This window comes from Neofelis nebulosa, chromosome 5 (assembly GCF_028018385.1).
Source record: "Neofelis nebulosa isolate mNeoNeb1 chromosome 5, mNeoNeb1.pri, whole genome shotgun sequence".
Taxonomy (NCBI): Eukaryota; Metazoa; Chordata; class Mammalia; order Carnivora; family Felidae; genus Neofelis; species Neofelis nebulosa.
Window position 1 is genome coordinate 71,183,936 of NC_080786.1, and position 14,473 is coordinate 71,198,408.

Here is a 14,473-nt window from a genome sequence, read left to right on the forward strand (position 1 = left end):
GATACTGCAAGGAACATTAGCGCATAGCAGAGTGTGAATGCTGTTTTCCTTTCCTCTTCCAAACAATTCAAACAGTCCCGCTTGCCAAGATCAAGCAGACAGTAGATTTTGTGGGATTTTTTGGGATTCACTTTTTTTTAGAAGCCACGATAAGGAACAAGAAGTCTCAAAAGGGAAAGAAAACAACATCCCGACTGACTCTCTCTCTCATCTCTTTTGTCCATCACTTATATCCAAAAAACTCAAAAGTTTAAAATACACTTGTGGACTGGAGTAACCCAGGGCTTCCAGCAGGTGATCTCTATATTCTCTCAACATGCGGATCCTTTCTTCTTCTCCAGCACAGAACACAAACCCTGGCATGTCACACAGTGGACCAGCTTCATCACCACATGCAGGACATTCGTTGTTTGAGGACATGAGAAACAATTCCATCTGACTCTAGAACCAAGAATATCTATGTTTCACATGAGCAATCTTTATGTTTTTATCTCATGGCCATGGTGGGCTTAGGATGCCCTGGCTACTAACAAGTTCTGAGAGCAAATTCGTGGTCCCCCCCATGGAGGATACATCTTTACTGAAAACCTCATTAGCTTCATTCCTGGTCCCACTGTTATCACCCCATCCTTGCTTTATAACCTCTTCCTGTTTCTTTCTAATGATCTGCCTTGTGTTATTTATGTTTTTTTAATGTTTACTTATTTTTGAGAGAGAGAGAGAGAGAGAGAGAGAGAGAGAAAACAAGCAGGAAGGAGAGGATGCGGGCGGGGGCAGGGCAGAGAAAGGGAGACACAGAATCTGAAGCAGGCTAGGCTCCAGGCTCTGAGCTATCAGCACAGAGAGCAATGCAGGGTTCAAACTTATGAATCGTGAGATCATAACCTGAGCCAAAGTTGGATGCTCAACTAACTGAGCCACCAAGGTGCCCCTATTATTTACGTTTTTGATGCCTGTGTCTAGCATGCCATCAGGCACATTAGAGACATTCAACATTGATTGGATTTCATTAAACTTCTAACCCCTCTCTGAAATAAAACTCTTCTCTTTTTGTAAAAGAACAAATGAAGAACAAACCCTTCCCTTGAGGCCCCTTGATAGCCCCTTTCCTACCAATATAAAAAAGAGAGACTGGCCAGTGAGGTTACTCAGCCAAACCATCCCCTTCCCACTGCCCCCCACTTCTCCCCACACCTTTTATGTTTAGGGTGAAGGCCTGTCACTATTTACTTTATACATGCTTAGCAAAGCATGTCTAAGCAAAGCCCAACAGATAGTTCCTCAAAACTTCTGTCCATCATCAGAATAAAAATAACTCCAGTGATATCAAAGATTCTGGAAGTGAGGTTAATAAAAGCGAATTTTCAGCCACTTTTCAAAGAATTGTAGAAAATATGCAATGCTGGGTCTTCATTGCCATGTAAGGGCCACAAGACAAGTTGTCAGGACCCAGGTTTCTTCAGCTAAGAGAGGAAAGGCCATACCCCTGAGCCAGCTTGATGGTTTTCAATACCAAAGAGAATTTAAGGGATTTGGGAAAGCAATAAGATTTGTTAACAAAACTCAGGATTGAGAACAGGTATGTGAGACTATGTCTTCCACTGAATGAGCATCTCAGAGGCTTGAAAGGTTTATATATTCATATGTTAAAACACAAAAGAAAGAATGACTCAAGGCCATGGTAAAAAAATTACCATATTTTTATTAGTACTTAAGTGTGTTGTGTGTATAAAATTATAACTCATATGTTCCTTTATCATATATATCATGCAGAGTCTAAAAGTTAAATCTTTCCTAACCCACCCCTCCCACTAAAAAAAGAAATGATCTAAAATGCTGGGATTTTTATCTTTTCAATCCACATTATATTTTCCAAATAAACATAGATCACTTAGTAAAGTTTCCATTTGCTGAAATGCATTCTGTGTATTTTAAACCAAACACAGAAAATGATCCTCCAAGCATGCGATAAAATCATAAGATCATTAAACCTTCACCCCAAATTCACACCAGCCTCAGGAATGTACACATGGCTAAGTTTGAGCCATAGAGACAGAAACCTAGAATCCTATTGTAGGATTCAGCATAATGTCAACTCTCCTGGGACACAAAAGCAAGGACCATAACATAAAAGCCATTGAACGGCACTCCCCCTGTGAAAACCACATAACTAATAATTTTGCCCTCCTTAGAAGTTTCGTAGTTTAGTATGCGGCACTTGGTTGAAGACTTTAGAAGATCATGTGGACAATGTGATATTCCAATAAGAAAGTACATAAATGAAAATGTACTGAGGCTTTAGGCATATTCATCATTTGCTCTTCACACAAAGCCTGCCCGGAAGGCTCTGTTAACCCCTTTGTACAGATAAAGAAGTTGATTCTGAGGAGCCAAGTAAATTGCCTATAGGAACACAATAACCAGATCTCCTGAACACAGCTTGAGCTCATTATGCTACCGCATGCATTGGTCATGACAAAAGAAGGATTCATCAATAATAAAAGTAAATGAATGATTGACACCGGCAGAGTCAGTCCAATCTCTATAGAACATGCCTTATCTGGCCATTCCAAACGTATATGAGACCCTGATAGTTTGAAACTTTAATAAGGAATAGTAAACCTGTACTAGATCCTTCCTAGACAGTCTCAAAAGTACTTTATATCAGGACGCCTGGGTGGCTCTGTCAGCTAAGCATCTAACTCTTAATTTTGCCTCAGGTCATGGTCTCATAGTTCGTGGCATCAAGCCCTGCATCAGGCTCTGTGCTGACAGCACGGAGTCTGCTTGGGATTCTCTCTCTCCCTCTCCCTGTGCCCCTCCCCTGCTCGTTCTCTCTCTCTCTCTCTGTCTCAAAATAAATTTAAAAAAAACTTTTTAATACTTTACATCTCATTTCACTTGAAAGAATCTTACCTAGTGACAGAATTATTGTCATTTGACTGACAAATGTTTCTTCAAAAAAAATTTTTTTAAGCCAGATCAATTCACAAGAGCATACGAAAAACTCCATTTTAATGGAATGCCAATTTTACTGAGATCATTTCAATAATTTGGTACTGTTAACCACTGAAACTACTACTATAAACTGTCTTGGCACAAAAATATACAGAATCCTGATGCATTTATGATCTAAATTGGCTCTGTTCAAATTCAACTACAAATGGCTTGTCTGTGATGTCTTTAATGCTTTGCTTCAGAAAACATTTTTTAAAGCTATAAAGACATGAGGCAGCTTTGAAGAAGAAAAAAATAACAAAAGTAGGTATCTCCATCCTGCCTTAAACTCTTTTGATCCAAAAGGCATCCAACTGGTAGAAAATTTGTTTCATGGAGTCATAGGCTAATTTTGTACTAACTTGTAACTCACTGAGAAATTCTGCTTTTTTGGAGCTACTTTCAGACCCTTAATGTTGTTCTAATGCCAGCTCTCTGCTGTATTCATATTATGAGTGTACTCACATTTATTCTTAGCTGATTACATGGGAAGGTGTCAACCAGCCCTGCTATGAGAACATTACTTTAAGCCTGGTTTACGATTAATACCAGCATACTCCATCTCCATTCTTAACTAAGAATCTTCCTGCCGTTTATAGTCAAAGAATCCAATGATTACAGCACTGTAAACAAAATAAGGGAAAAAGAGTAATCCAAACATACTCCATTAGCGAAACCCATTCCATTTCTTTTATATTTTTTTTTCCTGTGAAATCTACAGGTCTAAATTGTTCTGGAATTCCAGAATGTACCTTAAAGGTCAACAATACCCCACCTCATTTTGTGTCTCCACATACAGTTGTGTGAGTTGTGCACTGCACAACCTTTGGGATACCAGTCACACTGTAAAAAGTCATAGATGTGAATATTTGTAAGCACAACTTGTAAGTTGGCAATAGCAGTAAAATATGTGAGGCTTTATCATAAAATAAGTGTATTAGGACAATTTTTTGACAGAAAAATAATAGTGTTCCAAAGAGGGGACACAGCTGTCTAATTTACACCAAAACATTATATAGATTAGCAGTGATCTTGTCACAAACCAATTCAATTCAGAAAAATCAGTTAAATTAATCATTTGATAATGTGTATAACAATAAGGCAGGGATTTTTTTTTTCCTGTTGAAAGGCAATTATGATAAAGAGGGGAAAGAGTTAACTAAGGACTCACACATCTCCCTGGAAAGTGACTTAAATCACTGTTAGGGTGGCCAGTGACACAGGTGGCAAAGAATTGCACGGAGTGAAGCAACAAGCAAGACAAGAGTTTATTTACTCTTCAAGGGAGGAGAGAGGCCAGCCCACGTTTCTGTTAGGCTGGGCCTTTTAAGGTGTTCTGAAGGATGTGAAAGGGTTGCAGCTATCCAATGGGGAGAATGTGGGGCCGGGGTCAACTCATGGCCAGTGGAGCAAGAGGGGGCAGTTTCTCAAGGGGCTCTGACTGGGGCTCATCTGGGATGTGTGTTGTGGTCAGGCTAGAGAAAAACATGTTTTATAGTCGGGGTCGATTTTCTAAGAATGTAATGCCCTGAGATCTAGAAAAACAAAGAGTTAGGTTCTAGTGCAGATCCCTGTGAGTTTTGTCTGTAAGGGTGGCTGGGGTGGGAGGGCAGGAGGGGGTTTGAATAGATTTCTTTCAATCACTTTTTTCCTAACTTTTTAAAAAATCAGTTTTGTCACTGCCCATTGACAGGCCAAGGGAATAGGGGCACAGAGATTTCATCTCCTTGAAGACTGCTTTTTAAATTAGGAAAAAATGTGTTCCAAAGTATATGCAATAAATAATAAAAACTCAAAGTTCTTTAATTCCATCTGTACATAGAGAAGTGGGGAAGAGAAAGAAAGGACAGGCAGAGGGAACAGAGCAGAAAATATAAAGTGAGGTGAGGAGTCGGGGCAAGGCAGGGAAGAAAAAGAGATACAAAGAAAGCAATCCAAGAATATAAGTATGTAGGAGGAAAGGAGAGACATGTAGAAGAGATACAACAGTAAAGATAAGAGAGGGGAAAAGTTCAAAGGAAATATAGTGTAAATTTTCAGATGAGCACTGCTTGAAGAGAAAACTCATTTGGTTCTGTTTTATTTTTCCCTGGCTTATGGAAAAAGTTGCTTTGTCATGCTATCATGCTCACTGAGCATGAACAATTCATCATGGCTCTTTAACTAGTCAGTATCTCTACCCTTTCCAGGATTCTTTTTCAGCAACTCACCAGAGGTATAGCTATTTCCTTGGCTACTATAGCAAGGTGACCAAGGTGACTTGGCTGAATAAAGTAAGCCAAGCAAAAAGAGAATAAACTACTTTCCCTGAGAGAACTGGTAGCTTTTGATATTATATGGACAGCCGTGGATAGACAAAAGACAGAAATTGACATTCTGATTCCATGGAAAAGTGTGTTCAGTAGGGAATAATTAAAACTCACCATGCTACGGTGAAAAGAATCCATTGGAGTCATCCAATTCTAATCAATAATCAAACTATACATGGGTGAACTATTTAGGTCCATGTGGGTCAGATACCCAAAAACATTGTCTTCATTACTGTGTGAGATCTTAGGGTTTCTGGAGGCACTGGTTTGAATACTAAAAGAAAAACCATCATGATTATTTCACAGCTCATTAAGCTGACCTCAATATCCCATCCCCTCCCAGAACCAGACATACATAAATACACAAAGAAAGTATCTTCTGGTGACAGTTTATCTCATTTTCCACAGTGCTCCTATATACCTAAGTGTGGAAAAAATTTTGAAGAATCCATGTCCCTGGTGAATGTTGTCATGGAAAACTTCAGGAAGTATCAACACTTCTCCTGCTATTCCGACCCAGAAGGAAACCAGAAGAGCGTCATCCTCACCAAACTCTACAGTTCCAACGTGCTGTTCCATTCACTGTTCTGGCCAACATGTATGATGGCTGGGGGCGTGGTGATTGTAGCCATGGTGAAACTCACACAGTACCTCTCCCTGCTCTGTGAGAGGATCCAACGGATCAATAGATAAAAGCAAAAGGGATGAGATCATTTTCTTTAAAGCTCAAATACTGTTTTCTTTCATTCTTCACCAAAGAACCTTAAGTTTGTAATGTGCAGTCTGTTATGAGTTCCTTAATATATTCTTATATGTAGAGCAATAATGCAAAAGCTGTTCTATATGCAAACATGATGTCTTTATTATTCAGGAGAAGAAATAACTGTTTTGTGTTGGTTGGTTGTTTTCATTATCTTGTTTTGATGCTGGAACTAGTACTTCCTTCTCTCGTTCCGCCAAAACAGGGCTCAGTTATTCATTTGCCAAGCTTTGTGGAGGAATGTAGACAATATCAACGCGATAAGGTCTGTGTTCTCAATTGTCAGATCTCTTGAAGACATTTCTGCAATATTTTTCATCATTCATTGTTTACTAAAGCTGCAGCCAAAAATGTTCTTTCTTTTCTTACTCAAAACTGAGCCCTGTAGCAAGTGAAGGGACCAGATTTCCTAACTAAAGGATGTTAAGCATTTTCCTTATATTTCTACCATATCACTGTAAAGAAGGGAGAAAACCCAGACAGTTATTTCTCTTTTATTATTTTCTATTCATAACTTCAGATTTTTTAACTGATTTCCAAAAATAAGCTGTTTTCATCAACTGATTCTATAATCTCTTCCTGTGATTTAAATAGAAAATGAACAGAGCCCTTTTCCATTTAAGACCCTGCTACTGTGTGAGGAGATAACACTTACAAAGAGTTTCATTACCTGTGAATTGACTGAATGTTGAGTAGGTGCACCACTGCAATCCAGGAAAGTCTATGTCACTAAGATATTTATGTGAAAATCTTTATTCTATTTCAAGTCAACTGTTAGATGGTAAAATTAAGATCCTACTTGCTGGCCAAGACTGGTAGACTGATTTCAGTGGGTAAATTTACTGTGGCAAATTAACATATTGCAATGTTACTCTTTGGGAATTTATGTTTAACTTAACGAGTATGTAGTCTCTCTTTCTGACAAGTGTTCCCCATTGGGATTTTAAAACTATGTGCACAGAATATTTGTCTCCTCTACATGTTTTATTTTTCTATTTACAATTCTCTTATTTTTTGCTAGATTTTATACACAGAGTAGACTTTTTTCCTAACACACACTTAAAATGAGTAACAGCTCTAAAGGAAGACTTTGTTCACAATGCCATTTACTTATTGTGTTGAGGGGGGCGGGGTGGAATGAGGGACTGATTTTAAACAAAAACATTCCATCTTTTATTTAACATCAATATCAAAAGGGAAAGACACACATCTATCTTTCTCATCTATATTTAAGTACCCTTTTGTAATGTAGTATCAAAGTTTTCTACAAATTGGAAAATTTTACAAAATATATTTGTGGAATGAATAGTGAAACTAATCTGATGAAGTGGAAAATATCCTGTAATACTGTAATTCATAGTTTGACTTTCCATAAGCACATAAATCCTTAGGGTATAATCAGGACTTCAAATGTGTAATTAAAATTTAAACAAAAATCCATGACATCAGCAAGATTTGAATACCTCTTGCGTTCTGTTCTAAGCTGACAAGCCCATGGCGGTCCAAAAACCTATGATTCACTACATTTACAGCATTTAAAGAGATTATAAAGAAAGTCCCTTTGACATCCAAACACATACAACTTTCAAGCAATATGAATATTTGGAAAATATGATGGAAAATTCGACTCTTACTCTAAAAACATAATTCTGAAGATGATAGAAAAATCGTGGAGCTGAAAATTTATAATCTTCAATATTTCTTGAGCTTCCCTTCAAGTAATCCAAAGATGACTTTTTTTTTTCTCGGACTTGTAATTAAAAATTCCCAACTAATGTTTCAGAGAAGAATGAAGAAATCTCAAAATAAAGACACCAAAAAGAAGTTAACTAGTGCCCTCTAAGTTCCAGTAAAACAACGGCCCCTTCAAGTAATTTAAATGTATCCACAATTAAATGCTCATTATTAAAGGAGAATGAACTGGGAATAATAATAATGTCTTAAATGCTTTGCATGGGTTAGCTAATTTAATCTTTATTACAATCCTATTGGAGGGAGCATTATTATTTTCCCATTCTATAGAAGAGAATGTTGAGGCTTAGAGATGTTAAGTAACTTCCCGAAGGTTACACAGATACTCAAATGGCAGAGAGCTGAGAAAATACCCAGCCTGTACCCTCTCCCCCATTTCCATGGCTTTGGAGTATTGTTGATAACACTGAGGAATGCTAAAGTTGGGAAAGGATTATAGGGGTAAAAGGTAAAGAAGACCACTGAGCTGGAAGGCAAAGATGTCTTTCAAGACATGGTGACTAGATGACTTCAGGCTTCTCAATTAGTCTCTTGACTTCTTTAATTATAAGATTAGAATGTGTGACCAGCTGATCACTGAGTCCCCTTTTAACATTAACATTTCATCCTAGGTGTATGGAAGGAAGGATGAATACCATTCTCCAACCTTCATAGCACAGAACTGATCCTCAAATAGAACCTACACATATTTGTCCATGGATTAAAAACGGCCTCCCTGCTAATATTCCCCATAAGCCACATGTCCCTTCTTTAGGGCCCAAAACTTTATTTACACCTCCCAGAAGCAGAGCTCTGAGTCTCCACATTATTCAACAAAGAGATATCCCTTACAGAATACCTATGCTTCCAAATCACTTTCATTAGCCAATTGGCATATCCCATCTAAAACTTTATTGATTTCAAATTCCCTGAGTTGTAATGATATTAAAACCCAGAAAATGGTAAATATACCAATGATTGCATGCAAATAGCCATAATAAAAAATATGGCTTTCTACAGAAAGCCACTGATGAAGTGCTGACTGATCATAATGATGGTGTAGGCAATCATAAAATACCTCTTATATAGGCCACGTGACATTTAGGGTTCCAGCACATTACTCTTTTCTCATTGCTGTAAATAACCAAAAAAAGTGATTATGCGTGGCATTTATATAACAAATATTATTTTCAGTATGTCAAGCCATAAACATCACATTTCAGTGGGTAAAACATCTTGGCACTGTAATCATTGACATTAACAGAGAGATCTGTTAGGACAGCAAAATAATCATTGACATTAACAGAGAGATCTGTTAGGACAGCAAAATAATATGAGCAATTGATGCAAGTGAGTTAAAACAATAATTTTAAAGCGATAATTTGTCATTCACAAGCACAAATTTCCTCCCCTCCCCTGCCAAAATACCGAAGCAAACAATGCTCCAGCAAGCAAGGGAATTTTTGTCCTGATGAGGAAAAGGAGGTGATTAAAGGTTGGACATTGTTCCTCTTCTTCCCAACTTCTACTTTTTTTCCCTTTCTCTATGTAAAACATTCAGTAAGAACAACCTCACTGTTCTGCGGTAACCACTCCAATGTATGTACCATGTGAGAAGTTTGACTCAAGGAGCAAAGTTTCAGGACTCTCCTGAAGAACCTGTCAGGGTGATGTGCACAACAGAACTAAGCAGACAACTTTTTAGGTGAATCTGTTCCACCTTTCCATAATGGCAGCAACTGTAAGGAATAATACAAGTGTACAACACTGCCTTCTCTCCTAAGAATGAGTTTGTAATTAACCAGAAGGGGTCAAGACAACGTATATGAAAAAGTAGAGAGAGAGAGAGAACAGTTAGGTCTCTAATTCACATCTGTGAGCATAATATCTACAGAGGGTTCATATGAGGTTGACCTGGGGTATATATGTAAAATGCCTAGCACTGTATATAGCATATAATAGATGCTTACCAAGTGGCAATTATTACTATTAATAGCAAAATGTAGAAGTAGTATTAATAGTATTAATCATATAACCACTAGTAGTACATAGTCTCTTAGAGCTAGAATTGCTCAAAAATGTCGTTTTGCCCAGAACTCACAGCAATGCCTAAATCCCTTCTACAACATCCTTCACAGGGATCATCTAGTGATAGGGATAGTTACTACTTGAATCCTGCCAGCAGTGGGATAGCTTACCAATTAATAAGACAATGCTGGAAAGTTTTCCTGATACCAGTTTGAAATCTGCCTCCCTATAATATCTACCCACTAAATTCACACAAAATCAGATCAGTACTCCTGGGTCACTAACTTACCCTATTAGTGCGATTTTATTAAAAAATGGAGGAGGGATTGGGGAAAGAGCAATTTTCATTTGTTTAGAATACAAAACCATGGAAAATCACACATTCAGCCAGGATTATGACATAAATGAAAATTTATAAATGACATCAACTTTAAAAGGTTAATAATATACCTATTAGAACCTACACATTCATAAATGAATTGATGAGCTAGCTTAACCCTCTGATGCCCATGTGAATTTTAATCCTGCACCATCTCTCAAGTAATTTCACTGTCTGAAATTCTACATTATATTCTTATTCAACTCTGATACCAGACTAAGTTATCTAAGTAACCAGATTACTTAGGAGCATAGATATGTTCCTAACAAGACACTACTATAATTATGCCATGGATTCGCCTTGGCTAAAGTACCATTCTCCAGTGCAAGGCCAAGGAACTGGAAGGAAATGTCAATCTGTAAACTCCAGCAGTGACTTTATGAATTAACTGCTTCATTTAGGTAGGAAGAAAAGTTGTTCTCTCAATATAATCACCTAATTAGGGCTTCCAGAACTGTTCTTTAGCCAGCTTCTTCCAAAACAAATGTAATCCCCAAGCCCTTGCAAGTTGTAATGTGACTTGTTACCAACATAGTGTGATATCAGGACATGGAGAAGGCTCAAGGTCATCTACACAATTTCATCCCCTATTAGCACTGTTAGCAGTACCAGAAATTGCTTTGGGTAGAAATCACAACTTCCCTTCATAAAAATATCTCTGTCTCTCCATCTCCCTCTCTCTCTCTTTCTCCCTCCCTCCCTCCCTCTCCCTGTATCTCTCTGTTTCTCTCTCTCTCTCTCTTTCTCCTAGCTTTTTTTTTCTGTTGGTTGTGTTCTTAATCTTCATACACCAGCAAAGATGGCCCCATGGTGACAAAATTCCTCATGTCTATAACTGCAGGAGGAGACTAAGCCAGAACTCCGCTCAGTCCTCCAAACTGCCAGCTCTCTCTGTATCACTTGGCCACTACTGACCCACCCCAGTCACTATGGAGCAGCCCACTGGGTGGGGTCAAGTAACTCCCGGAGGAAAATGGACATGTGAAAGAAGAGAAGAAGGGGTGCCAGGCAAGCAAAAACAACAGATATCCACTACCGGCAACCTGGACCAAGTGCTTCTACCAACAGAGATTTTGGGTGAAGGAGAAAGAGCACTGCAGACATGAGAAAAACTCATGGGACTGAAAGAGTAAAAAAGAACTAGTACTCAGAATTTACTTTGCAATTTTCTATCACTCCCCCAGTTATTAATAAAATTTAAAAGAAAAAGAAATTTCTGATTTTCATTCAATGAGAGATGCGGGGATACTTTGGTTTCAGCAAAGGACACAAGGTTCCCTTAGAAACAACTGATAGGGCAAGAAGAGGGAAGATAGGAAACACATTAACTTAAAAGGGAGAGGATGATACGCCACGGGGAAAGGAGACTGGGAATTCGAAAATCTAATTAAAAAAACTATTGCTATTCATCCAATACTGAAGAATTTCTCTGTGCTTTTCTTAAGGGCCTTGGATTCTTTGGACTGATAAATACCTATTTGGACTAGCACAGATTCAGTTGTCCCATTTGCTGCTTATTTTGGAATAAATTCATTTAAGGAGCGTATGAAAAGAGGAAAGCCTGGGTTCTTTCTACCCATTAACTTTTTCACACATCATAACATTTCAGAAAATGATTCCTTCTTGGACCATACAGTGAGAGATCTTATCACAGAGATATCAACAAGAAGCATCCACGACCTTACCTACCATCTGCGATGCCATGGTGACCTCAGCATCTACACATCCATATAACACTTTCAACTTAGGTCTATCCAAACTCATCAGCTTCCTCCAGCTGGACAGTCACCAAAGCTCAGTCCTTTTATTTGGTGCATTAAAACTCCAGCAGTCAGTGAGGCAGCGGTAAACCCTGACAGCTCCTTCCAGTGGTGAGGAAACACAGCAGGCCACCCCTGCATCATCCTTGACATGACAGAAGTATCCTTTTGGAACAATTAGCAGTATGTGTATCAGCTGCTGTAGCTAACATCTAGCAATACTGGGAAGAAAGTACAGAGTTTAAGCTCGGGGACTCATGTTGTATATAAAAGATATCCCTTCCGTTCAACTGTTGTGGCAAATACACAATTTGGTGCCAATACTACAGTTAGATCCATCTCTAGAAAGTCATAATCAGCTGAGAAATTTCAGCTTTCCTAGAAAAAGAAAGTGTTCTAACTACAGCTCTGGCATCCATCAACAGAAATCTCGGGAGCCAGGCCCAGCTCCACCAGCTGAGGCCTCTCACAACAAACTGGGTTTGAGCTAACACCAGTTTTGAAGCTAACATTTCAAAGAGGCTTTCCAGGCCTCCGTTTCTTTAAAAATGCTATCCTGTCTGGCTGAATAAATAACTCTTTAAATACTAACAGCCTTCAAGTTAGCCTGGCAAGCATCCAAGGCTATTTAGAAGATTCTGCTTGGTATGTTTGAAAAGCCATGTGTCCAAATTGTCTAATAGTAGAAATCAGCAACTCTCTCTGCTTTAAGAACGAAGCATTTTAATAGTTGAGTAGCCTCAGAAACTGAACATTTACCATTAAACTCAATTCAAAAAAAAAGACTAAAAAAAAAAAAAAAAAAAAACATGGAGAACTGGAACCTTAAAGAGGCCCTTCAGAAGAGCAGTTAAAGCCAGCCAGCCAGCCATTCACTTTACCTCTGATATCAGTGTAGCCTGTGATCCCTGAATAGCAGCCACTGGGAAAACTTCTATTGTATGGAAAGCAGTAAGTGGAGCCCAGAGTAACTTTGGCATCTGCAGACTTGGAGGCCTGCTAGGAAGTGCTTTGCATTCAACAGACTGTAGCCCAGCCCAGTGTTCTGCCTTTACTGAGGAAGACTTACACCCCAGAAACTGCTGTTGCCAAGGACTTGGATCATGGAGTGAACTGGCCCTTCAGATCCCTTTCCCATCATCACCCCCATATCCCCTACTCTTCAGCCATGGGATCAGTGGCCATCCCCAGTCTTCCAAATTCTTTCTCACCTCTGGGCCTTTGTGTTTACACTTTTCTCTGCCTGAGACTCCCTTCACCAACCTCCCTTCTAGCCACCTGGCTAACTTACACTCATCCTCTAAGATTCAGTTCAAACTTCATGCACACCAGTTGGTCGTTCCTGAGCTCCCCAGGCCCAGGCTAGGTGCCTGCCTTCTACGCTTCCATAACACCCCATTGCACCCCCTATGGAAACACTTATTACCCACATTATTGTCTTGCTTTATTTCTCTAGTACTCCTACAAGATTCTGGAAGGCATGGATTTATTTTATTCATCTTTGTTTTTTGTTAAATTCTTATCATCTGGTCTAATACAATTCCTGGCCCATAGAAGGGACTCAACAAATGCCAGTTAAATAAATAAATGAATAAGTGAATTATTAATAAAAAGTAGGCAAATTAAGTAGACTTCTCTGTACAGGAAGATCTTTCCAAATGACAATATACCTGAAAAGCCATCATTAGAGATCTGTTCCTTTTACTATAGATTCTGGTGACCTGACAGCAAACTTGTAGATGACCATAAGGCAATGCTGTCTCTCTCTGCCAATACGTCCTCAGTACCCTAGAACCATCAGGCCAGAAACCAAAGAGCAGGGCTGCAGGAAAACGTAACAGTTAAATTCTGATGGGAGACAACTAGAATCTTAAACCTATAAAATGAAATAATGCCCAAGAAGGGGAAGGTAGTCTAAACAAGCGATTAGCACACAGGCCTTGGCATCATTCAAACCCAAGTTTGAATCTTGGTTCTGCTACACACTAGCTGTGAGACGCAGGGAAGTATACTTAACTTACTCATGCATCAATTTCTTTATCTGGGAAATGGTAATAATAATATTCAAGTCATAAGATTAAATGAGATAATATATGATAATGCTTAGCAAAATGTCTAGCATATGGTAAACACTTGTGGGATGACAGCAATCACTTCATAGTAATACATAATAAAGTCAAAGCTTATTATTATTTTTAGTACTGAGCACAGAGAGTTTGGAGGCAAAGGTAAAAAGATGGATGCAGTACAAATATTATTAAAATGAGCTTCATCGATTCTACAATTTTTTCTAGGACTGACTCCAGCCTTAGCACCACCAAACAAAATCTCATAACTAAGGTCAGTTCTGGGAGACTTGAAAGCACCCCTATCAACAGAGAAATGTGGATGGGAAGTCAAGAGATTGACTTGAGATATTGTATCACATGCTCCCCAGTTTCTCTGGAGGAGAGGATTTCTGTTCACTGCCACTACCCACAAAGTGGTAAGAAGGATTCAGTCCCTGCAT

The 14,473-nt window shown here is 38.7% G+C and overlaps 1 protein-coding gene across 3 annotated transcripts in view; it reads left to right on the forward strand.

Annotated features, from left to right (window-relative positions):
• Nucleotides 1-7,506, forward strand: part of KCNMB2 (potassium calcium-activated channel subfamily M regulatory beta subunit 2) — a 241,244-nt gene extending 233,738 nt beyond the window's left edge. For all 3 annotated transcript variants that reach the window (XM_058730550.1, XM_058730549.1, XM_058730548.1), the window contains exon 5: nucleotides 5,715-7,506. In XM_058730550.1, coding sequence (XP_058586533.1) covers nucleotides 5,715-5,999 — 285 coding nt within the window. In that variant the 3' untranslated portion in view covers nucleotides 6,000-7,506. The remainder of the gene's footprint in view (nucleotides 1-5,714) is intronic.
• Nucleotides 7,507-14,473: the final 6,967 nt, after the last annotated feature.